Genomic DNA, 25,682 nt, shown 5'->3' on the forward strand with positions numbered 1-25,682 from the left:
GAAGAGGACTGGGACGGGGTGGAAGACTAGTCCAGGACATAATAGTCTAAAAGAAGGAAAAAAAAAAAAAAAAAAAAAGCCAGGCTCTGGCAAGACCAGGGGAGGGAGAAGTGGACAGCTATTTGGAGAGACAAGCTGAAAATTTACAAAGTCAGAGGGACAAAATGTGGTAAGGGGACAGGCAAAGCCCCCAGACAAAAGACACGGGGCTGAGGGAAGTGGGTTTTGTTGGAAGGCAATAAAGAATGTAAGGACCGCCATCCAGGATGGTAACACACCATGTGGCTCAGAATCCTAGCACTGGAGGCTGAGGCAGGAGGACGGTGAGTTACATGTCATTCCTGGGCTATGAGACGTCTCTTTAAAAAGGGGTGTGGGGGTGCAGACAACAGAAATCTAGAGAGTGCCAGGCAGATGAGGCCAAAGAGATAGTGTGGCAGGCTGAGGAGAAGTGGGGGAAGGGGCAGGAAAAACTGGGGCAAGAAGGGAAAGGGACTACAGGGTGCAGTGCAGGCGCCATCAGGGTTTGGCGTGCGGGTGCGGGTGCGCGTGTGAATTGTGGGGTGTTGGGAGATGGTGGTATGTCTCCCAGGCCAGGAGAGGATGTGAGAACAGTTTGTTCCCGGGTTCCCTCCCCCACTTGGCCCAGGTTGGTGGGGGGAGGGCTGGGCTGGATGGGGCCCTGAGGAGGGTGGAGAGTGAGGATGTCTGAGTAGCTGGAAACCCTTGCGAGGGCTGATTCTCCCCTGGAACTAGGCAAACACCTTTCGGAAGACATTTGGTGGGGTGGTGAGGGTAGGGTGCGGAGGAGTACCACAGTTCAGCTCAGACTTGAAGAACGTAAAGACAGCTGATGGGGAGGGGGCAGTCCTGTCCAGAGAGGCCGACTTCCCACAGGAGGCGGGTCTTTAGGATCTTCCCGTGGAATTCCTGAGTCTAAATAGTCAGTTTGCCTCATGCCCCGCCCACCCGCGGATGTCCACAGTTTCGGCAGGACACAGATCCAGGGCCCCAAGTTTCAAGCCGCCCCCACCGGTCCTGCCAGGAGGGCCATAGAAAACCTGGTTTTGGCTGAGGCTTCAGGAGTTTGTCTGATATACTTCCTTTACCTAGATGGCAATCTTCCTTTATCTCTGGTCCCCAGGGACCCCGGGGCAGCTCTCCGCTGCAATCCACTCCCTGCTCTATTGGCACAGAGAGGTCCTCCGCACAGTGGGACCCAGTGGAGAGATGAGTAGGTGGGGCAGGGCACAGAAATGTAGCTGGGATGGGGAGGGGTGTGGCTTGGGGCCCAGCGGAGGCCTTCGAGCCAGAGGCTTCACACAAGTCCCACAAACATGCCAGTACTTGCTTTCCCGGCAATCTCCCGTGTTTTTTGTTTCCAGATAGACTTACTCTGTGTAGCCCTGGCTGCCCTGAAACTCACTATGTAGACCAGGATGGCCTCAAACTCAAAGAGATCCACCTCCCTCTGCCGGGATTAGAGGTGCATTATTACCTTACTTTGCCTGTTTTTTTTTTTTTTTTTTTTAACATACCAGAAGAGGGCATTGGGTCCCATGGATGTGGAGTCAGACAGCTGTGCGCATTGACCTGGGGGGTCCTCCGGAAGAGCAGCGGGTGCTCTTAACCACTCAGCCACTTTTTTAAGGGCTTTGATACCACTTGGGGTCAAGCACAGGGTGGCCTCAAACTTGCTATGTAGCTGAGGAAGGTCTTGAACTCCTGATGCCCCTTCACCTCCAAGGCTGAGATTCCAGATGTGTACCAATACAACTGGCCTTGAACTCTCTGGGATCCTCCTGCCTCAGAGAGCTGGGATCACAAGTGTGAACCATCACACCTGGCAAAAGTAGACCGTCCCCTCCCCCTTTGATGACAGGGTCTCGGTGCAGCCCTAACTACTTATTTCCAACAAGCTGGCCTAGAGTGCACAGAGATCCACCCACCTTGTCTCCTGAGCGCTGGGATTAAAGGTTTGTGTAACCATGCCCACAATGCAGACCTAGCTTCTTTTCTAACTTCAGCACATTCTACATCCTGAGGGTCGGGTTTCTTGTCTGGATGCCTAGGAAAAGCTGCAGGGCTGTGTGCTGTGCAGCAGGGGTGTGATATGAGCCTATGAGGAGGGAGCCAGCACTGACTTTCGGGCAGCTGCCAGAGAGCACACCAGCCATTTCTATGAAACGTTTATTTCCTTTGAAACCTCCTGAAACATGCCAGAAATCTCAAGACAGGGATGGGAAGAGGGGGAAAAAAAGACAATAAAGAATGATAAAAAATCCAAAAAGAACAAATCAACATGAAAAAAACAAGCCTGCTGCTAATCTCCAGTCATCAGAGTATCAACCTCAAATTAAATAGATTTCTTTTTTTTTTGCAGAAATTCTTACAAAAATAATAGAACAAAACCAAAAATTATAATTTACAATTCTCAATGTACATGATTAGGTCCCCAAAATGATTTGAATGATCTGAAGATTCGAGGAGACGCATTAAAGAAAGAGATGAAGGGAGGGGGGAGGGGAAGGCTCCAGGTTGAAATCTGAGAGGAGAGGGAGGGGCGGGGGCTGGAGAACCCTTCAGAAAGGGGATCAGGAGGGGGACATCACAGTAGTTGGCCAGGGTTGAGGACACTGGGTGGCCAGGGTTGAGGACACTGGGTGGCCTGGTCTGCCACCATCATCCCATGTGAGTTGAAGGCATGGCAGGCTGCTCCCTCACAACCAGGGTTCCCCAGGGTCAGAGCAGGTCACAGGGAGCTGTGGGTACCCTTTCCTCAAGCCCTGCCCTTCAGCCTGGCCCATCAGGAGCAGAGCGCCTGTCCTGGTCTGAGGGCTGGGCCACCTATGGCTCTGGGTCCAATCTGTGCTGCCAACTACTTGCTGACTGCCTCCCCCATATACTCTGGGTCCTCACACCGACCTCCAGCCCACGGGGGTTGGGGAATCCACAGACTGTGGCCATTCAAACGTGTTCCGGCACAACTCTACATGAAAAAATAAATATATATATATATATTCTTTTCTGTTTGTTTTTAAAGAAGGAAAAAAAGGGGGGGTGTTTCATGTTTCCTGGGTAAGCAGCGTGTCGCCACACCGAGCTGCCCCTTATTGCCTTTGGAGAATCTCTGGGGGCTGGGGGCTGCACTGTGAGTGCTCCCCGGGGAGCACAGTGAGCGTGTCTGGTGGCCACTGGGGGATGGAGTGTGGCCAGGGAGACTTGTAAAAGAGAAGAGGACCATATGGGGGGGGGAGAAGGCTATGCCTCGGCCCTGTCCCCAGGCCCCTCAAAGCCTCTGGAGTGGGAGGCAGTGGCCTAGTTGTCCTAGGGGAGGAGCCCATGGTTGGCCGGATCAGTAGCTCGAAGGTAGACGGGCCTGTGGCTGCTCGGAGAGAAGATGGTAAAAAAGATCATATAAACAGTCCTAGCTGTACAAATGGGGTTTCTCAAAGGAGTGGGTCTGGGTGCTAGCGGTTCCCATCCATTCTGGGGCCCCAGGAAAATAATTTAAACTCTGTGAAAGTGCTCCTGGCTGCTGTATGGAAGGGGGACTCGGGGTGATGTCCATGCTACCTGGAGCCAGTAGTACACTGGGGACAGAGGAGCCCCAGAGTGCTAGGGAGTGGGGGAAGGAAGGGCTCACTTTGTTCCATAGTTCTCATGCAGGGGCTCCTGGGCCCCTCCCACTGTCACAGCTCCAGGCAGCTGGGTCCTAGGAGTGGCCTACGGTGGCCTGTGGGGTGGCAGGGAGCAGCTGACAGGGGCCTGAGACACAGCGGAAGGTCGCAGGGCGGTGGGTGCGGGGCTGCGGCTGGATGCCCTGTTACCCCTGCAACCAGAAGCCCACTGCCTGCCAGCCAGGGCTGTCCAGGGGCCGAGCCCAGGGCAGCTCAGAGTTCCTTCTTCTCCCTGCTGAAGAGCTCTGCGAACTTGCGAAGCTGTTCACTGGCAGCCTGTGACTCCTCCTGCAGTCGCTGGTTGTTCTGCCGCAGGCTGGCCACCTCTGACTGCAGCACCACCTTATCCTGCTTCTCCTGGGAGGGTGAAGGGGCTGGGTTAGTCAGGTGTGGCAGCTGAGGCGCTCCTGGTAGTGCTCAGGACAGGAGAGGACCACAGCCACTGGGTCCTGAGATGTCTGGCTGCAAGGGTTCAAGTCCCAGCTCTGCTTTTCCAGAAGAACCACCCAGGGCAGATGACTTCATGCTCTGCCTTCAACTCTGTGACAGGTGTTTCGGGAAGCCTGCAGGTTAATTTCTTCTTCTTCTTCTTTTTTAAGATATGGTCTTAGTATGTAGCTCAGGTTGACCTCAGCCTCCCCAGTGCACCCCACCACTGACAGGCTGAAGTAGTCATCTGAAAGCCCTTCTCACTGCTACCACCCCACCCCACCAAAGCTTTCCTAGAAGAAACAGCCAAGTCTCACCACGGCAAGGGTGCCTGAGCAGGCTCTGCGCTTCCGGGGTCACGTGACATCCTAGCGCAGGGAACCAAAGCTGTGCAGCATTAAATACTGGGATGGGGATCTGAACTTGGGTCCTGCCTTGTTGCATCGCCTCAAATAAATGAATTAGTAAAGTTTCTCCTCTCATCCCCCTCCACCCTGATATGGGTGCACAGACCCCACAGGTACAACGGCAACATTGCTAAGAATGTGCCCTTCCACAGAGGACTGTCTTCTTTTTATTTTTTATCTATTTTTTGGTTCTTTTTGAGGCAGGGATTCTGTGTAGTCCTGGCTATCCAAGCTGGCCTCAAAACTTACAGAGATCAGCCTGCCTCTGCTTCCCAGCAATGAATGGGGAGGTGGAGGCAGGAGGATTAAGGCTAGCCTGGACCATTTCCCATTAAGTTATTAGCCTGCCTTGCATGGTAGTCGCTGGATAAATCTACTATTCATTTACCCATTTTAACTTTCGTGTGTGTGTGTGTGTGTGTGTGTGTATGTGTGTGTGCTCACACGTGCAGAGGTACCTGTGTCTGAAGAGAGCTCCAGGTGTCCTCTGTCATTTCTTTGTCTCTTTCCCTACCTGTGTCTACCTCTGTGACCCTCCTGTCTCTGCCCTGCTCAGACTGGGGTTACAGGCATGTGAGGTACTACGAGGCTCGACTGAAACGCTAATTGGCTGCAATGGACTCCCACGTGCATGGGTGTCCTGTAATCTGTTCTACCATTACTCCCTTGATGGCCAACATTTGCCTCCCATTTTTATTTATAATTATTTATAATTACCTGAAGGCCTACCCTTGTGTGTCTCAGGCTGACTGACCTGAGAGCTGGGATTACAGCATCTGCCATCATGCCCTGCTCAGGCAGTGTTGGAGCCCAGAGCCTTGTACATGCTAGACAAACGCTCTACTGAGTTACATGCTGATTTTCTCTATCCTTGCTTGACTTGTCAATTCCCTGGTCATCGCATTCCAGAGCAGAGGGGCAGAGTCCGGGCGGGGGGGGGGGGGGGGAGACAGTGCTGCCCAGTGCAGTGGGGAGAGGGAAAGGGAGGGGATGGACAGGGAGGGGGAGGGGGAGAGAGGCGGGGGAGGGGGAGGCGAAGGCACACTGAGGCCTCACCTTCTGCAGGTCCGTGTGCAGCTGTTTCAGCATCACCTCCAGCTGGTACACCTTGCCCGTCAGATCCAGCGGTGACTCCTCACTGGAGAGACAAGGGAAGGGATGGGGTCAATCCTGAGATCTGAAACCTCGGAGGAGGGCTTGTACTCAAGAACTGAAAGAGATTTGGGGTACTGGCCCTCTGGCCTCTGGTCAGTCCTCACCTTCCTGAAAGCCCAGGGTGTGCAAGGCATAGACAAGCAGCTCTGTGGGGAAGCCAGAGGCAGTGCCCTCCCACCCCTGGCTCCAGGCCGCCTGTGAGTATAGGCTGAGGACAGCACCAGGTCAGGCCAAGGCTAGGTGGGAGCTGCCCTGAAATATGCATCCGCCCCTCAGAAGGGGTATGCGTGTGCTTTTAGGAAGAACATTCTTTGTGTACTCAGGAGACACAAAGAACTCACTCAGCCTGCATGCAGTGAGCATTATGGATGAGCCCATCCTGAGCCCATAAAGCCCATGGTGGGCCAATGGACAGCACCACCAAGGATGGCACGATTCACTTCAGTGCTCGGTTTAACAGAATCACTGCCCTCTGTGGCCTGCAAAGGTGCCACACGGCTGCTACAGAACAGGAAGCCCAGGCTGAGACGGAGGACGCTGCCCACTCAAGTGCGGGGCTGGGACCCACTGCCTGGGTTCTAGCTGTGGAGACCCTCCGCCCCAGGTCTGCCTGGCACTCTGCGAGCGGATGGCTCCTCTCCGCATGGAGCTGATGCTAAAGCGATGCTTCGGGGATCTTAGACTTGGAGAGGTTTGGGGAAGGGCTGAGGTGGGGCTGCTGGGTCCTCCTAGCTCTCCTCCTCTTTTCCTCCCCTTCCTGGTCCTCATCTTAGGGGAGCTGTAAGTATGGAGGGAGGAGGGAGGGTAAAACCCAGGAGTGGGCCCAAGGGCCACAGGTCCCATTTTCTATAGCTACAGGTCCCTGTCCCCACCCTTCTGATGGGAGTCAAGATCTAAGACTGACAGGGCTATGAAGGGGGCAAAATACATCTCACAGTTTTCCTCAGAAAAAGGCTTCCAGTAACCATTAAGCACCGTGTAGTCCATTGGCAAACAGAACCCTGTGGGAAGCACATGCAGATGGTTCGAGTGCCCTGGTAATGCCCCGCGCAGGCAGCAAGGCCCCTAAAGCTTTGTCTGCTGAGTGTGAGTACTCAGATTCACGGCATTCGGTCAGAGGAGCCGGGGCGAGATGCTGATGCCTGTCTCCTTGTCCTCTCTCCTGAGGGTGGAGCTTCGTCTTAGCACCTCAGTAGGCTGAGATGGTCTGTACCAGCCCAGCAGTGTAGTGGGTGAGGACAAGTCTGCATCTTCAGAGGATCAAGCTACAGATGGATGAATGGAGATGGGAGACAGCTAGGAGGCTGGGGGACGCTCTGGGGGCATGGCTCAAAGTTGGAAGTACAAGCCCCCTTGTCCTGGGCCATCTTGGGTGGCCTGCAGGGCCTGCTCACTCCTGTCTTGTGCATGTGTGCTGTCTGCTGAGCTCTGGCGGTGATGGGCCCGTTTCCAGGGAAACTTACCTCATGGTGGGAGTGGTTCTAGGAGTCTGGGGGCCTCGCTCCAGGCTCAGATGGCTGTGCACAGGGCTGTGTGCAGGAGGGATATCTGGACTCAGGGCTGGGTCGTTCAGAGAGAAGAGGGACACAGCTCTTTGCACTGCCAGGGAGAAGGAGAAGGAGGTTAAGTTCTGGGTAGACAGGTAGGCGGGCCTTGACTTCTTCCTGACAACTCTTCCTGTCAATTCCTACCTATCTTCATCCCATTCTTCCCACCAACTCCTCTCTGGTCTGGTTTCATTTTGCTGCTCTGGCTGGCCTTGAACTTACAGTGAATCTCCTGCCTTAGCCTGAGCCACCACATTTGGCCCCTCCCCCCTTTTTTGGTAGGCAAAACATCACTGAGCTCAGGCTGGCCTTAAAGCCCTGGAAATCCTGCCTTAGCCTTCTCATGGTGTATCTGTACGTGTGTACCACCAAGCTGGGCTTTCTAAAATAATCTGTGTTCTCCTAATGATATCTTTTTCTTCTCCCCTCCTCTCTTCTTTTCTTCCTTCCTTTCGTTTGTTTGAGACAGGGTTTCTCTGTGTAGTTCTGGTTGTCCTGGACTTTTGTAGATGAGGCTAGCCTTGAACTCAGAGATCTGCCTGCCTCTGCCTCCCGAGAGCTGGGATTAAAGGTGTGCACCACCACGTCCTAGCTCCTTTTCTTTCTTTTGAAACATTCTTTTTATTTATATACATGTGTTTGTCCATGTGAGCGTATGCCACAGTGTGTGGCTGCCTGTGGAAGCCAAAGCAGAGTGTCAGATTTCTCTGGAGGTACAGTTACATGTGGATGTAAGCCCCCAGCGTGGACGCTGGGAACCAAGTCAGGTCCTCTAGAAGAGCAGCAAGTTTTCTTAATCAGTAAGCCTTTTCTCCAGCCCAGAATCTGAAGATTTTTTTTTTTTTTTTTTGGTTCTTTTTTTCGGAGCTGGGGACCGAACCCAGGGCCTTGCGCTTCCTAGGTAAGAATCTGAAGATTTTAAACAGGATCTTGCTATGTAGCTCAGGCAGGCCCCTGGACGTGGGAGGACTCATTAGATAGAGGTTCCTGTCCTTTTCCTGGTTCTCGGGTTAAATATCCAAAATTCATCTGAACTCACAAGAATAAAGCTCATACTACATTTATACTACTATACCATATCTACTATAGGCAGGAGCTCCACCACTGAGCCACACCCCCAGCCCCTCACTGGGGGATTCTAGGCAAGGGCTCTACCACTGAGCCATGCCCCCAGCCCCTCACTGGGGGATTCTAGGCAGGGGCTCTACCACTGAGCCACACCCCCCAGCCCCTCACTGGGGGATTCTAGGCAGGGGCTCTACCACTGAGCCACGCCCCCAGCCCCTCACTGGGGGATTCTAGGCAAGGGCTCTACCACTGAGCCACGCCCCCAGCCCCTCACTGGGGGATTCTAGGCAGGGGCTCTACCACTGAGCCACACCCCCAGCCCCTCACTGGGGGATTCTAGGCAAGGGCTCTACTGTTGCTTATCTCTGCACTGCCATGGTTGGTTCATGAACACTTTAACAAGTACAAGTTTATCTAATATGACTTGTAGGGCAGAGAGATTTTACAGATGAGCAACTGAGGCATGAGGGGTTAATGGCTTGTCACAAAGCTCCTCACAGGCAAAGCTGGAGATCACACGTAGGCGGCAGTCTCCGGTTTCCTTGTCAACCCATTTGGTACTTCCTATGTTGGGAGCCAGCCTAGTTTTTAGATCTGGTCTTGTCCCCACCGCTCCCTCTCCCTCTCGACATCAGGGATCCCAGCAATGCTTGGCCTGACCCCACACTGCAGTGGGGACGTCAGGATAAGCCTGACGTCCTTGGGGCTACTGCTAGATGGCAGAATGCATGATACACAAGCACAGAAGCTCCATTTTAACTAAAATCATTCTTGCTTTTCTACTATGGTCTTTTGGATAGAGAGGTCAGCATAAAAAATGCCCACCCAGTCCATACATGCTGTGTGATGATGGTACTCTGGGCTGGGCTGAGAGGGTGGGCATTCAGAATTACAGGAAACACGACATGGCTGGGCTGGGTCAGGGGTGGTGTCACAGCCCTGCAATTCCAGCACTGGGGAGGCTGAGGCAGGAGGACTACAAATCTGAGGCCAGGCTGGGGAATTCTGAGCTGGGCACAGTGCATATACCTATCATCCTAGTACTCAGTAGACAGACCAAGAAGGAGTTCAAGGCCAGCCTGAGCTACATGGTGAGTTTGAGACTAATCTGGGCTACATGAGATCTGTCTAAAACAGAGACAGGCAGACAGACAGATAGACAGACAGATAAACCCAGGGTCTTATAGCTGGCAGACGGTGGTCCACACCTTGAATTCCTGCACTCAGGAGACAGAGGCAGGTAGAACTCCAAGTCTGAGGCCAGTTCGGTATACAGAATTAGTTCTAGGACAGCCAGGACTACACAGAGAAAGCACTGCCTTGAAAAACCAAACCAAACCAAGCCAAACCAAACACCCTGCCTCCCCAAATCAATCCAAACCAACCCAAACACCAAACCAACCCACCCCCCAAAACACCGAACATAGTCAATAAGCCAAGCCAAACCAAAACCAGAACCAGCCCAACCCACCTCTCCCCTGCAAAACAAAAGAAAGACAACAACCCAGGGTCCCACAGCTGGGCACTCCACCCGTGCTATCCCCCAGTTCACAAATTCCCAGTCTGAATAGGTCCAGCCGTGGGCGGAGGGTCTGGCAAAGAGGAGGTTGGTAAAGGCTTCCCCTGAGGGAAGGTGTGTGTCTTTCTTTCATCCTGCTGGCTGAGGTGGGGATATGGTGGCCAGAGTGCTAACAGTTTTCTCTAACACACGGGGTGTGGCCCTACAAACAGCAGGCCAGTGGCAATAAGGACTCTGGGTCCTGCTCGGTTTCCTGAACTTAGAACAGTAACCTGTAGTCCGACTGCTCAACCAGGATGGACTTTTTGTGAGACAGGGTCGTTCTACATAGCCCTGGCTGTCCTGGAACTTGATATGTAGACCAGGCTAGCCTACAGGGGTTTGCTTTGTTTTTTGGACATGGGTCTTATGCAGCCTTCAGTTGGGGCGCTGTTTGTGGAGGGCTTGCTCTGGGCCCATTTTTCACACGACCATTACGTAGCCCAGGCAGATGGTGAGGGATCTCCTTCCGTAGACCAGGTAGCAGGGGACCAGAAGAGGTCACCTGCTTGGGCTGCATGGTTAGCAAATGACAATGAAAGGCTTTGACTTTGCTCCACGTGACTCTGGCGCACGGGCGTGAGGTTGGGCAAAGCCGCAGGCCCTCTAGTTGTCTTCTGAGGACAGGTAACCACTGCGGACCAGGAGCAGTTGGGTGGAGGGTACCCACCTTCGTAGGCCTTGGCCGCATTCACTAGGCTGGACCACTCAAGGCCAGCAGCCGTGTCGGGTAGTGGCATCATCCCAGGGTCAAGTCGTCGCAGGGGCCGGTCCCGTCCATCAGCCAGTGAGAGCTCCGAGGCTGAGATGGCAGCTATGTGGGAAGGCGGAGACAGGGAGGTGGCTGAGCGTGCTGGTCAGTGTGGAAGGGACAGGTATTTCGTACTGTTCCGCATCAGGGGGAGGCTCCAGCAGGGCAAGGCCACTGTGAGCTGGGTGTCTGTGTGGTGTGGGCAGCTCTCTATATATGGGACTGGGAGGTCCTGCCGAGGTGACGTTAAAGCAAAGCTCTGCAATGGGGGAGGCCGGGGATGGAGCAGCCCCAGGTTTGTGGAACACCCACTGAGGAGGCCTGGGGTAGCTCTGGAAGAGCAGAGTGAGCAGAGAAATGACAAGCCTGGTGGTCACCATCTGAAGTGTCTCGGTCCTTCCTGAGGAGGTGTGCAGGCCACCCCTGAGATGTGGACAGGCTATCTGGCTCTCTCCACAGCAATGCAGGGCAATGATGCCCTTACAATCCCATGGCAGATCTCCTCAGGACTGACGGCCTATGGAAGGCTGTGTAGTAACCTATGTGTTCCTGAAGCAAACACCCAGAGTCCTGGGTATTCCTAGTCCAGAGGGGAGACACCCAGAGTGGATGCGGCTGTCATAGGGAAAGGGGGCAGAGTGGTCAGGCATGGGTGGATGGGAGAACCCCCGAGACTACAGTCTGACAGGCTGAGGGGAGGGATGCTAGGCTGGAGAGTGTGGCAGAAGCGGAGTCTGGGCCTACATACACAGAACTCTCAGCCTCTTCTGGCTCAGTGTTGGGTACGTCCTGGGTACCAGGCCCTACCTAGGAGCAGGCAGGGCCATCAAGGCCTGGGTAGATGGTGAGTTAGGAAACTTGGAGGTGTGGTAGTGTGCTGGCCCCAAGGGACGAGCACAGGGAGACCTGTGACGGATCAGTAGCTTTGTCAGGCGGGAGGAAGAGGCTGGACTACCTGGAAGAGCACAGGTGTGGGGTGCCCTGAGGCAGGGGCCGAGGGAGGAAGGGTTACAGCCTCAGAACACCAAGGCAGGGACACAGATACACAGACAGGGGGTGCCATGAGAGGACTAAAAAACCCTGTTAGCTTTTGGAGGCAAAGTTTCACTAGACCATGTTGGCTTCAAATTCACTGCCCTTGAACTCTGGTCTTCCTGTTTTCGCCTCCTAAGTGCTAGTCATAGGCGTGCTCCCCCATACTTGGCTACTGCAGGAAGATTTTAAGGGATGATATGGCCACCTTAAGACAGCCCAGAGTCCCCTTTATCCAGCCTCCACGTGTGTGAAATACTGGGGCTTAGCTAGATGGTGTGGGGATACGCCCCAGCTGAAATCCTAGGCACAGAACACATGTGAACTTAAGACCCGTCTGGAATTCAGAAAAGAAGGGGCGCCATATACTTCCTAACACCCTAACGGTGAGCAGCGCCCGATGCAGCTCTCGCCAGCACACACCAGCAGTGAGGCTAGCTGCCACTCCTACCAGCACGGGGTATGGAAGGCAGCAAGGAGGGATGGCCTAAAATCCCAGCACTCTGCATCGAGGAAGCTGAGGCAGGCAGATCTCTGCGAGTGAGTCCCAGATCAGCCAGGGCTACTCAGATACTCAAACAAAAGCCCCACATGAAAAAACAGCCTCCAATGTGTCTGGGTGGGCTGTGCCCACGTGAGCATGGTGTAGTTGTACCCACTGCCTGTCAGGGCGTGAGAGAAGGGCTCATGGAGTGCATCTATGCAGTCATGTTTCCTTTTCCAGTTGAGATGGGTGTTGCTAGGATTCTAGGCTGGCCTCAACTCATGATCCTCCAACCTCCAAGGATTGACACATAACAGGACACATAACAGGAGCTGCTGTTCCAGTGGTCCACTTATGGGGCACAGCCCATAAATACATAGATGAAATAAAGGTGTGGAGGAATGTCGCCCAGGGACCCCACACTAAGCATGGCACAATTGGGGAAGTCAGGTCACTAAGTAAATGTTCAGGAAACAAGACTTTTAGGTGGGAGCAGGGAGGCTGAGAAGACACAGCACCCAGGGGGCCGAGGATGTGAGCTCCTGTCCTTGCCCAGTAATAGTTGTTCCTTGTGGTTCCCTGGAGCGCCAGTGCACCCTTCCCTCCCCGATAAGGCCCGGCCGCCTATGACTGGTGGTGCCTCCCACCTGCCCCGGGGAACCTGCAGCCCCCAAATGCCCAGGCTCACATTTCTTCTCTGGGAAGCCATTGCCAGTGGCTGGAATGGTGTTGGGTGCCCCGCTGGGTGGGTGGGAGTGCTGGTGCTGGCGGCGGGCGGGCAGTGTGCTGGAAGGGAAGGTGCAGGTGCTGGTGAAGAGCACGTCGCTGGGCAGGCCAGGCTCCAGGCTGGTAGGGCTGGCATAGCTGGGCTCCCGGCGTCCGCTACACAGGCTCTCATCTGACAGTGTCCGCTGCAGGCTCTTCTGGGGGGACTGCTGCCAAGACAGGGTCAGACAGGGGATTGGCACGCTGGGTTGTGGGTCAGGCCTCAGGGGCTTTTTGGCAAGTTCTTGCCCACTCAGTATCTGTTTTTGTACTTTTACTGGTCAAAGCACTAGACTTCCCCCAGGGCTCCCAACCTGTGCCCAGGCTTCTGAGCCTGTCTTCCAGTTATAAGTTTATATAAGCACTTTCTCGCTGACTTCGTACATGCCTTCTCTTTTCAGAGACGGCCTTAGCTAACCATGTAACCCAGGCTGGTCTCAGTCTCCTGAGAGCTGGGATTACAGGCGTGTGCCACAATACCCAGGGAAGAGCTGCCTTGGTTCCCATAGACAGCAGGCCTGACAATGGGGGACAGGCAGGGCAGTGGAGGAACCACAGTGCCTGCTGCTTTGGTCTCACTGTCTTTGGGAGTGAGAGCCTAAGTTGTTTCTGGGAGCTCTTCCTGTTTGTGGCTGTGCTCTGAGGAGCTAGGTAGAAGAAGCATTTTCTTCTTGGGCTCTGGGAGAAAGGCATGAGACTCAGGGTCTTCGGGGGCCTTCCCCAGCTGGCTTAAGTCCTGGCTCTGTCCCTGACTAACAAGAGACTTGCACTCCCCAACAGGAGCAGCAGACACCAAAGGGGCTGGCGGAGAGCACCACCCCCTCCCGAACTTGCCACCAGGCACACGCACCCCTGTGTCCCGATCCTGCTCTGGCCCCAGGTTGTCCATGATGATGAGCTTCTTTAAGTCATCCTCGATGGTGGACTTGTAATTCTTCCGTGGGGACCGGAGGTCTCGCAGGGATGCCCTCAACCGTGGCTGACCAAAGACGTTTTTTGCATTGGTGTCCACCTGCCTGGAATGAGAACACTGGAGTCAGAGGGCTGTGGGCTGCTTCTTAGGGTCTGGCCTGGAGAAGGCTAGCCTGGGCCTCATCTACATCACCCAGCTCCTTGTGCTCATTGTGCTGGGGACCTGCTACTCCGAGAGCTGTGGTACAGCAGGCAGGGGCTGCACAGCCACCTGCAGGAGGGGACTGACTCTAGGCAAGTGAACAGAGTGGAGCCTGTGTGTGAGACAGAAACTTGTTTTGAAGCAAATAAGGTTAATAGAGGGATGAGATTGGAAGCATTCTTCAGAGGGGCTGACATCTAGGGGGAAGGGGAGACAAGGGAGGAATCCACCCAGAAGAGCCAGCAAAGTGTTGAGGTGATGTCCGGGAGGAGCCAGGGACAGACTGACTGTGTGAGACTCCGGACTTGAGCCACTCTTCAGTCTGTGATTGCTTCTGAGGGAGCTGAGAGCAGGCCAATGTGTGTCCTGATGGGTATGCCAAGAGGATGGGTGGGCGGCAGGACTCATGAGAGCTGGGTGAGGGGGAGGTGAGCAGGTAGGTCCCTGATAAGAATGATGAGCTACCCCAGAAGTCATCACCCCTGCTTTAGGAACTCTGGGGTTTTCTGTCCCATCACATGAGATAACACTCCCCCATACCACAGGGTCCTGAGGTCAAACTGCTGTCACCCTATGCTTCCTGATCCAGAAGGTGTGGGAAGTGGGCTACTGTCCTCCTCACTCTACATCATGCTGACCCACAGCTCTGTCCCCAGAGCATTCCAGAACTACCTCTGGGGTCCCTTGGCCACAGTGGACTGGGGCAGGGACAGGACAGGCTTGGCTCTCAATCATGCTCTGCTGTGAGCCCTCAGGCAAGCCCATCACATCTGTGCTGCTTTAAATGAGGAAGGCCCCCAGAAGCTCACAGTAGGTCTTTAGCTGGTGGATCTATTTGGAAGGGATTAGGACCTGTGTCGCTAGGGGTGGGATCTGAGGTTTTAAAGGACTCTCCATTCCCAATGACTTTCTGACTAGTGATTGTGTCTCGAGATGTGAGCTCTCAGGGTGGCTCCAGCACCAGGCCTGCCTAACCAGCTGACATGCTTGATGGTCATGGACGCTAACCCTCTGATATGGTAGGCCCCGCTCAGGGAGCTACTGTCAAGCACCCAGCTGGCCCCTGACAGAAGCCGATGTTTGGAACAGAGGCCCTGTGGGCTCTCAACTCTCTCCAGACCAGCCTGCTCCCCCATGGCTCCTTGCCTTCTACCCAGAAGCCCCAAGGGCCAGTGTGACTTGCAGGCCTCCTCTTGCCTCTGTTTGTGGCCTGGCTCCTGGCCTAGGACTGACAACCTGGGCTCTGACTTGAGTCCTTGACAGCAGCCAAGGCCTTGCACTGGGCGGACAGCACCTTGCGCTGGGCCTCGGCGTGCTGTTTGCTCAGCATGCACTAAGCTCTAGGCCCCTCAGGTTCAGCATGTGCCGGACGCCAGGTGCCAGCACACACCTGCAATCCGAACACCTGGGGGTGGGGTCAAGAATCAGGAGTTAAAGGTACTCTGTACTGAACCCTCGGCCAGCCTGGGCTACATAAAATCTTGTCTTAAAATACGAACTAAACCAAATGAGAGGCTGGAGAGAAGGCTCAGTGTTTGCTCCTCTTCCAGAGGACACAAGTTTGGTTCACAAGGCCTATGGTGGGCGGCTCACAACCACTTGTCACTCCAGCTCTAGGGAGTCAATGCCCTCATTGGCTGGCACATATGCACACAAACACATGTACACACACACACACACACACACACACACACACACACACACAATCAAGCAAACAAAAGCCAAGTCACTCCTATGAACATAGGCTTGTTTTTGTTTTCTGAGACAGGGTCTCTCTCTGCAGCCCTGGATATTCTAGAACTTTCTGTGTAGCCACACTGGCCTTGAACATGTAGAGACCCGGTTTCCTCAGTCTCCAGAGTACTGGGATTAAAGGCACATACTGCCATACCTAATTTATTTTTCATTTTAATTTTTACATTTTTATTTTATGAATATGTGTGTTTTGCCTACATGTATTTCTGTGCACTTTTTTTAGTGTACCTGGTACTTAGGAAGGCTGGAATTGTCAACCCTGTGGAAAAGAAGTCAGCGCTCTTAACCGCTGGGCCATCTCCCCAGCCCTTATTTTGAATTAGTTAATTTCTCTGTGAAGATTGGATCAAACCCATGACCTCACGCATGCTAGGCAAATACTCCACACCACACCACACCACACCACACCACACCACACCACACCACACCACACCACACCACACCACACCACACATCTCGGCCGGCCTCCCCTATCCTGCTTTTCCTTTGTTCTTCTTTTGGCTCTTTTGAGAGAGGATCTGCTATGTGGCTCAGGCTAGCCTGGAACACACTATCCTCCTGTCTCAGCCTCCTGAGTGCTTGGGTGAGCACATGAGTCACCACACCTGGCTCTGACTGCCATGTTTATATCACAGACGGACTGAAAAATGAAAGACTATTGGGAATGTGGAACACGGTCACATTTGATTTAGGAAATACTTTGCTTACAGAGCATGGTTTCTGGGAGGTCTGAGGACTGATGGGTACCTCTCGGAGCAGGAGTTCCATTCCACTGTGGAGAGATGGGGCTCTCCCTTCTGAACTGTGAGTCTGTTTTACCATGAGCATGGGTCATGAGCAGCCTAAAGCAGCCTAAAGCAGCCTGGCGCCTGGCCTTTACTGACTGTTCCTGGAGAAAGAGTCTCTGAGCCCAGCAGAGAAGCGAGATGTTTTGGGCTGCGGGAGCCTCTGAGGTCTGCATCTTCTTTGTTTCTCAGTGGCTGCCTGCCTAAGTCAACCTGCAGGCCTAGGGCATGCGGTCTCTGTCCCTTACAAGGAAGGAGTTCTCTGGGCAAATTAAAAGTTTACAGTTGGGGGGAGAGCAGGAAGAGGCAGAAGGACAGACAAAGCAAGTCTCCCACAAACGCTCTTCTGAGGGGGTGGAAGACCTTCCCTCCCCAACCTTGGAATTTTGGCTTTTCTCAGGGTCCTCAATGCAGGTTCCTCTGCTCTGTTGAGGAGCTGGTCTGTCTCAGTGTAGCTTTAATGGAGAAAGCAATCATCCAGCCTCCTCCTCTGGAAAGACTGTAAAAACACCCATGCAATACACTGAAATGGGTACTATCTCATGGCTTAGCATGGATTTAAAAAACAAACAAAAAAATTTTTATTTATATTTTTTTGTTTTGTTTTAATTTTTTATAATGCTGAGGATGAAACCTAGGGCCATGATAAACAATTGTGTTCCCACTGAGCCACGCCCCCAGCCCCTCCCTGGGGGATTCTAGGCAGGGTCTCTACCACTGAGCCACGCCCCCAGCCCCTCATTGGGGGATTCTAGGCAGGAGCTCTACCACTGAGCCACGCCCCCAGCCCCTCACTGGGAGAGTCTAGGCAGGGCTCCACCACTGAGCCACACCCCCAGCCCCTCACTGGGGGATTCTAGGCAGGGGCTCTACCATTGAGCCACGCCCCCAGCCCCTCACTGGGGGATTCTAGGCAGGGGCTCTACCACTGAGCCACGCCCCCAGCCCCTCACTGGGTGATTCTAGGCAGCGGCTCTCCCACTGAGCCACACTCCCAGCCCCTCACTGGGTGATTATAGGCTGACCTGCTACCTTTAAGCTCCATCTTAAAATGCTAATACAAATAATTTCCTCAGAGAGAGGCTGGCTTCAACAGTGCTTTTCTTCTTTGTCCAGCTCTCTGGCTGGTCTGATGCTGCTATGTATCTAAATGCTAAACACTGACCTGGTTGCTGTAAGACTAGCAGATCATACATACCAGCTTTTGTTATATAAACCTTGCCCCCTAAGTTATCCATGATTGGTTAATAAAGATACCTACAGCTTGTAGCTGGGCAGAAGAGAGAAGAGAGGTAGGTGGGGCTTTGGTTCCCAGACTTGGCGGGGAGGCAGGGACAAAGAGGGGAAGAAGAGAGAGGGAGAAGAAGGAAGAAGTTGGCACGGGGAAGGCAGATCCTGAGTGCATGGCTATGAGGGCTGGCCTGCTAGGGTAGGAGCGGCCCAGGTAGAACATAGCAAGCAATACCTTGGGGTTATTGTCAGGAAAGTAGACAAAATAGCACAGAGGGTTGCTCTCTGCCCAGTTCTGGTGCTTGAAGGGTTATTATAAACACAGAGGTTTTGGGTTTTTGATTTGGGAACTAAATGATCTAAGGTGGGTAGAAGACCCCAAATACTATTCACCCCAACACTCTGGTCTCTAAGATCTAATGACCTTAGGGTTGGTGGCTATACCAGTCCCATGGGAAAGCCATTCCATGGCTCTTAAGTGCAAGGCCCTACTGTAAAGCCATCGCCAAAAGATGCGAAGGGAAAGGCACAGAAACACAGTTAGTATCTGTGCTGACACACAAAAAAGGGAGCAAGGAGCCACAGAGGGTGCACATTCCCAGAACTGAAGTAATCACGAGGCTGAGGCAGGGGGACTCGAGTTCAAGGTTACCCTGTTCAGTGACAGTTTTGGGGGGGGGGTTAAGAGAATCCGCTGCCCTCGAGGAGGCCCGCATTTGCTCTCCGGCACACGCACTGTGGCTCACAGCCACCTGTTAACTCCTCTGCTTCTGAGCTGTGCAGGTGACAGGCGTGAAGGTGGTGCAGAGCAAGGGATGGCCACATAATCACGTGTATAGGGTCACTCACGCTCAGCACACGTCTGCAAGCCCAGCCCTTGGGGGAGAGAAGCAGGAGAGGGTGCCCAGGTCATCTTCAGCTACGTACTAAGTTCTGGGCCAACTTGGGAAGGGTTGGAAGGGAGCTCTGGGGCTGGAGAGATGGCTCGGTGGTTAAGAGCACCGGCTGCTCTTCCAGGGAACTCTAGTTAGATTCCTGGCACCCATGTGCAGGCCCACAAACTACAGTTTCGGTATAGCCTGCGACTCCAGTTCTGGGGGCTCCGATGCCTCCTCTGGCCTCTACAAGCACTGCACACATGTGGTGTAAACACAGGCTGGCAAAAACATCCGTATACATAAAATGGTGATGATTTTAAAAACTGAAGAAGCAGAAGGAAAAGGAAGCTGTGTGGTGGCTTCCTCCTCTGGCAGACAGGGCAGGAGTTCAGGCAAGCACCGAGACAGGCGTGGCTATGCGCCATCCCAGGCATCTGCCCTCCAGATGGGGTGGCTCCCTTGGGACCAGGTTAATTAAGCTAATTAGTATGGCTGTCAGCCTGGCAGGGCTGAGGGTTCTGCCAACATGGCTGGCAGAGGCCAGTGGGAAGAGGTAGGGCCAGGCCTACTGTTTGTGGGTAGCTGGTGCCCAGGAGAGGCTCCTCTGGTTCTTTTCTGGGTGGCACTGAGCTGGAGTTGGGGGGGTTCCTGAGCCAGAGGAAGAAAGGAGCCTGGAAGCAGACGTCGACCACCAGGAGCCGGCATCCTCAGCCCACTGAACCCTCAATACCACTTCTGTGTCAGAAGAACTCTACTGTCGGCTGGGGAAACTGAGGGTGGCCATGCCCTCATGTGCTCTGAGCCACAAAGGGACTTCCTCAGCAGACAAGCAGAGCTCAGTGTGCTGGTCTTAGGCCGTGGCCAGATGCTGCGTGTGTAACTGTGTGTATTCCTCAGGTAGCCATGAAAAATGTATTCCCACACCATCTCTACGTCCCTGGCGAGGACACTGATGTTTTTGGTTAAAACAAAGTGGTATGGAACTTGGATGCAAACTTAAGTCGTGTGACCCATGGGGCTGCATTTATTTATTTATTTTTTCTTTTTCTTCGGAGCTGGGGACCGAACCCAGGGCCTTGCGCTTGCTAGGCAAGCGCTCTACCACTGAGCTAAATACAGGCAGCAGCTGTATTAAGACTGTCACCCCCTGTGGCCGCTTACTCTCCTAGGTCCTGGGATGCTCCTTGCTGCCAAGATTTTCTCCAGTCCCCTCCACGGTGCTGTGTGAGTGGTTGTCCTGATTCATGGATGCGGTGTTCATGCCTGGACCCCCAGCAGTGAGTACCCCTCAACAATGTTGCAGGCCCTATGTAAAGGGGTCAGTAGAAGCTGTTCTAGGGGCCTCCTGTGACTAATTCTCAGTCCCTGACAGGACCACTGGGCCTTATAAATCATGTCTCTATAACATACTATGCGGTGGCTCTGAGGGGAGTGGGCTCAGTGTGGCTGCATACTGGAGGACGGGCTCCAGCACGGCTCTAGCAACTTGAATTGTCCCTGGCCACACAGCCACCTAGCTGGGAGGTAGTGCCAGCCTTCCAGCTAGACCAGCCTTTGGGGTGGAGGAACCATGGATGCAAACGGTCCTAAGCAGAGAAGGCTGCCATGTTCTGGCCCTGTGCCTCTAGCACAGGGTGGCTTTCATCAGACACCCTGAAAGACCTCATAGCATCCCTGTAGTAGGAACTACCACCACCCCATTTTAGAGGTGGACCTTGAGGTACAGCCAGTGGTGGGTCTCCCTCCCTTGCCATCCCTCTGGTGGCAGAGTGAAGCCAGAGCTGTTGGTCAGAGCCAGCATGGTGTCCCTGTTGTGGCAGATGCTCAGGCCCTACAGCACAGGGCCTATTTCTCTCTAGCTCACCAAGCAGTGTGTGCTTCCCCCAAGATGTTTCTCTCAGAAGGGAGCACACCATCTTCTATATGGTCCCCATGCTTGAGTCTGAGAGATGAGATGCCCTTGGTTTGAGCCTTGAGTTTGCTGGGCCTTGTCTAGTTGGGGACCATGGTGCCTTTGGGAAATGGGGTAAGAGCAAGGCCCCTCTTGTGGGGTTGCCAGGAGGGTGGGGCGAGGGGGGAAAGCCTGGCTGACAGACTATGGTCCTTGTGGGCTATCAAGATTTACACAAGGCCTGCTGGGACTGTTGGAGACACTGAGTAGGCTCCTTAAGTTCCCTGGTGACCTTGTGGAGGGAAACTCCACAACACTGACAGGTGTGACAGATGCTATGACCAAGTAGCCCAGGTAAGAGACTCCGATTCTCCTGTCTCTGGGACGCAGAGCCCGCCATACCTGGTGACAGGCTGGCAAGGCAAGGTTTCTACCCCTAAGCCTGACCCCTAACAACAGTATTGTATTTCAGTGACAGTGTCTGAACTCAAGGAATTTAGCCAGGAGTCAAAAATAGTGTTTTCTGAAAAACTGGGTTAGATGACTCAAGAGTCTCTCTCTAAGAGACAAGGTCATGATCTTGAGATGCTCAGGCAGAGTCAGAGTAAACAGCTCTGTGGCTGGGATGCGACTCAGCAAACAAGACCTTGCTTAGGACACACAAGGCCTTGGAGTTTGAGCTCTGGAAAATACAATATGCCCCTGTCCCACCCAGCAACTTTGTAAGTCGGGCCGGGAGGGGTGGCCCAGTGGTTAAGACAAATTTCACTCTTGCAGAGGACCTGAGTTCAGTGTCTAGCACCCACATGGTGGCTCAGAACTGCCTGTAACTCTAGTTTAGGATCCAACGCCCTCTTCTGGTCTTTATGTGCACCAGCATGCACAAAGTACACACACAATCACACAGGCAAACACCCATACACATAAAATAGATGAATCTTAAAATATAAAGCATTTAGTCAGTCTTTCAGATTTGAGATTTTAACAACTATATCAGTAGCCAGGCATGGTGGTGCACATATCTGCAACACTAGCACTCTGGAGACAGAGGCAAGGCAAGTTTCTTTCTCAAAGGACCGGGGCTGGGGATGCAGCTCAGGGAATAGAATACTTGCCTACTGTTTACAAGACCCTGGGTTCCATTGTCAGCACCAGGGGGAAAAAAAAGAGAGGGGTGTGTGTGTGTGTGTGTGATATGTGTATGTGTGTGTGTGGTGTGTATGTATGTGTGTGTGTTTGTATATGTGTGTGTGTGGTGTGTGTATGTATGTGTGTGTGATGTGTGTGTGTTATATGTGTATGTGTATGTGTGGTGTGTGTGTATGTATGTGTGTGTTTGTATGTGTGTGTGTGTATGGTGTGTGTGTGTGTTTGTATATGCGTGTGTGATATGTGTATGTGTGAGTGTGTTTGTATATGTGTGTGTGATATGTGTGTGTATGGTGTGTGTGTGTGTTATGTGTATGTGTATGTGTGTGTGAGGTGTGTGTATGTGAGAGATCCGGATCATGGGTAGAGTCCTTGCCTAGTGTGTGCACTATACTGGATTCAGTAAGAGAAAAAAACCAGTGTGAATGTGACTGTACCTAGAAACAGGGCCTCTGGGCAGGCCATCAGGCTGAAATGAAGCCGAGGGGTGGCTGACAGTCTGGTAAGATTGGGGGACAGTGGCCACAGCCCCACCCAGATGAAAAGGCCCTGTGAAGATGAAATGGGTGCTGGTAAGTGGAGCAGGTCCTCCTGCAAAGCAGCGGAGGCCAGAGGGGGCCCTGGAACAGACGGCCTCTCCTCACAGCCACCCATGGGAGACCCTGCTGAGCCCTCCAGAACCGTGAGAAGACATCTGCTTCTACAGAGCCAGTTTGTGTCCCTCAGTACAGTGGGCCTACAGAGCCACACCTGGCAGGTGAGGTGGATGGGAGCTCCAGGCAGAGGGCATGATGTCCATGAGGAGGGGACAAGAAGACAGAAGGCACGAGAGGAACCACAGGACACAGAGGAGCAGGTGAGGCTCTTCAGGGTTTGATCTTCTAGCTGCATGGAAAGGGGGGGGGGGCTCTCGCTTAATGGGGTTGTAGAATCAAGGGAGATCCACGGCTAGTCCATTTACTGATCAAGCTACCCCAGTGTGTGCGAGGCAGGTCACAAGTGCCCATGACTGAGACAGTGGCACCTGTCTTCCAGTGGGAGAAATGTGAGGCAGATCACAGTGAAGGGACACACACTGACAGTGGAGACTCACCTATCCAGGCTGGAAAGGCCTGTCCGAGCAGGTGGCATTAGCCTGAGACCACATGGAAGGAGACTGTCCCAGGACACTTAGAGGCAGTGCAAAGGCCCTGGGGGTGGGGTCGGCATGCATCAAACTTGAAGCCCAGCATAGCTGGGGCAGAGTGAAGGATGGAGATATAAAACTGACCAGGCAGAACCCGGCAGGAGTCTGTGCAAGGAGGGTGGTACACAGCACATGGTACAGAGCATGCCCAGTGCATCTGAGCCTCTAACATCAACCCTGGGATGGGGAGAGGTGGGGTGGGGCGGAGCGGCTGGAGACAGTAAGAAGGAGAGCGAATGACCAGATTCTAGTTTTCAGAGTCCCCTCTGGCTGTCAGTGAGACATGTGAACTGGATTTTCAGAGCCTGCCAACACCTCCAGGGACCATTTTCTGTCTCCTGGTGCTTCTCTTCCCCCAAGCTCTGTGTCACCCACGGATTTAAACAGCCCCATCCAGGTCAGGAAAGAAGGTGTTAAGAAGAACAGACGGAGGGGCCAGAAACTCCTCAACCAACAGACTGGGAGTTTGGATTTGGCTGTGTGGGCTCTGATCCAAGGGCCATCTCCTACTGCATGGAATCCTGAGCTCAGTCGCCTTATCTGTGAAGTGGGGAGAAGACTGCGTCCTCATGGAGGTGTTGTGAGCCTTCTATAAATGAATGCATTTAGAAAAGGCTGGAGACATGGGAATGGTGCTTGCCTCCAAACTGGAGGACCTAAGTTTGATCCCTGGGACCCACATGGAGGAAGGAGAGAACTGCCCTCTAAAAGGCAGGGGGAGTCTAGCAGGGGCTCCACAATTGAGCCACACCCCAGACCCTCACTGGGGGATTCTAGGCAGGGGCTCTACCACTGAGCCACGCCCCCAGCCCCTCACTGGGGGATTCTAGGCAGGGGCTCTACCACTGAGCCACGCCCCCAACCCCTCACTGGGGGGTTCTAGGCAGGGGCTCTACCACTGAGCCACGCCCCCAACCCCTCACTGGGGGATTCTAGGCAGGGGCTCTACCACTGAGCCACGCCCCCAGCCCCTCACTGGGGGGTTCTAGGCAAGTAATCTGCTAAGTTATGCCCTAGTAACAAAGCCTTTTCTTAACTGCACAGCCTACTTCTCTCTTACTCTATATGGAGCTGGAGAGATGGCTCGGCAGTTAAAAGTGTTTGCTGTACAATCATGAGGACCAGAGTTCAATTCCTGGCACCTATGTAACAAGCCAGGCATTTTGCCCATTCCTGCAACCGCAGCTCTGAGGAGAATCACAGTATCTTGCTGGATTCTAGTCTAACAGAGAATGTGGGAGACCAAGGTCCATGGAGAGACCTTGCCTCAGAGCGATAGGCAGAGAGGGACAGAGAAGGGCACCTGATGCATTTTTCTGGCTTTCACATCCACAAGCACATAAACTCACATAGAAACAAATGAATACGTTCAAAGGCAGGCAGGCAGGCAGGCAGGCAGGCAGGCAGGCAGGCAGGCAGGCAGGCAGGCAGGCAGGCAGGCAGGCAGGCAGGCAGGCAGCTGGGAGAGGAGGACTCGGCAAGTTAGAAAGTAAATGCCATGCAGGCCACATGACCCAAGTTCAACCCCTGGAACCCATGTAGAAAGATGGATGTTGGGGGACCCATCTAAACTACCAGCATGTCTACTCAGGGACGGGAGTGCTGACATACAGTCGCATGCTGCCATACTCAAATATAGTTCCTTATTCACTTCCTGTCTGTTGTCCCAACTGAACTGTTAGTTCCCTAAGAACAAGGGTCTCTGTTACCCGTCTTGTTCACAGATGTAAATCCTGGGTATAGAACAGCACAGAGAGTCACCCTTTTCCTGTCCCAGAGAGAGGCCCGGGTGGTCTCACGGTGGCACTTACTTCTTGCTTTCGGTGAAGGGGAGTGGCCGTGGTGGGGGCTCGTCTGCTCTCTTCCATCCCGTTGAGTGCTTGTTGTGTGCAGGCTGCTTGGAGAAGAAAGACTTGGGGACCGAGGTGGAGAGCTGGAAGGGGCTGCACTGGGAGAGCTGGGAGGGCCGGGGAGTCTCTGCACTGGTTGTTTTGTAAACCTGAGTCGGGTAGCCGGTCCTGGAACCCATGTCACTGCAGAAGCAAAGACAAACGTGTCGGTCAGTCACGCGACAGTTAAAGGGGCGCTGTTGTTATAACCGCCTATTTACTGTCCCTGTGTGCACTGGGGTGGGACAGCTCTGTGGACCTGGCTCACTCCTCCCACTCTGTGCTGAGGTTGCCGGGTTTGCACAAGAGGATCCACTGAGCCGGTACCCTCACCGCCTTATCTTGATGAACGGCTACAAGGAGCCTCCCGCTATCAACTGCACCCAAACTTTGGAAAGCCAACTGTGCCGGCGGATCAAATCTTTCTCCTGGTGATTTGATTTTGAGGAGGTCTCACACCACCTCCTGGGCTGGCCTGAAATGCACAGCCGTCTTCTTGCCTCAACTTCCCGAGGAATAATAGCAGGGGGTTATAGGTTTGTGCCACTATTTCTAGTTGTAAATTAACTTAAACATTTTTTTTTTAAAGATAGGAGCTGGGAGAAGTGTGCTCCCTGCCCCTCCAGTGGGCCTGAATTTGATTCCCCGCAATCGCCTGTAACTCCAGTTCCCAAGGGGTGCCGTGTCTCTGGCCTCCACGAGAACCTGTAGTCACATGTGACGGTGACAGGCAAATGCACATACTTAGAGATAAAAACAAACCCTTGACACCCTTTTCTTAAAATTTAGGATTCTAATGGCTCACTCTGGTTAGGCACAGTGTTCCAGGCTGGTCGTGGGAGCACTTCCTGTCAGGGCCAAAAGGACAGGGGTTCCAGATCATCTCTGGCTAAATCCCTGGGGTTTTGGCCAGCCTGAACTACATCAGA

The 25,682-nt window shown here is 53.5% G+C and overlaps 2 protein-coding genes across 6 annotated transcripts in view; one reads left to right on the top strand and one right to left on the bottom strand.

Annotated features, from left to right (window-relative positions):
* LOC103689966 (MARCKS-related protein-like) overlaps nucleotides 1-25,682 on the top strand; it is a 980,777-nt gene that overhangs the window by 676,148 nt on the left and 278,947 nt on the right. The gene's annotated exons all lie outside the window — the stretch shown is intronic.
* Nucleotides 2,177-25,682, bottom strand: part of Sipa1l3 (signal-induced proliferation-associated 1 like 3) — a 207,420-nt gene continuing 183,914 nt past the window's right edge. For 4 of the 5 annotated variants that reach the window (XM_008759130.4, XM_039104443.2, XM_017588911.3 and 1 more), the window contains 7 exons: nucleotides 24,676-24,897; nucleotides 13,727-13,892; nucleotides 12,800-13,046; nucleotides 10,515-10,658; nucleotides 7,135-7,270; nucleotides 5,573-5,654; nucleotides 2,177-4,037 (listed from right to left, as the gene is read on the bottom strand). In XM_008759130.4, the coding sequence (XP_008757352.1) occupies nucleotides 3,894-4,037; nucleotides 5,573-5,654; nucleotides 7,135-7,270; nucleotides 10,515-10,658; nucleotides 12,800-13,046; nucleotides 13,727-13,892; nucleotides 24,676-24,897 (1,141 nt within the window). In that variant the 3' untranslated portion in view covers nucleotides 2,177-3,893. The remainder of the gene's footprint in view (nucleotides 4,038-5,572; nucleotides 5,655-7,134; nucleotides 7,271-10,514; nucleotides 10,659-12,799; nucleotides 13,047-13,726; nucleotides 13,893-24,675; nucleotides 24,898-25,682) is intronic. The other variant, XM_008759131.4, reaches the window with a different exon arrangement.

This window comes from Rattus norvegicus, chromosome 1 (genome assembly GCF_036323735.1).
Source record: "Rattus norvegicus strain BN/NHsdMcwi chromosome 1, GRCr8, whole genome shotgun sequence".
NCBI lineage: Eukaryota > Metazoa > Chordata > Mammalia > Rodentia > Muridae > Rattus > Rattus norvegicus.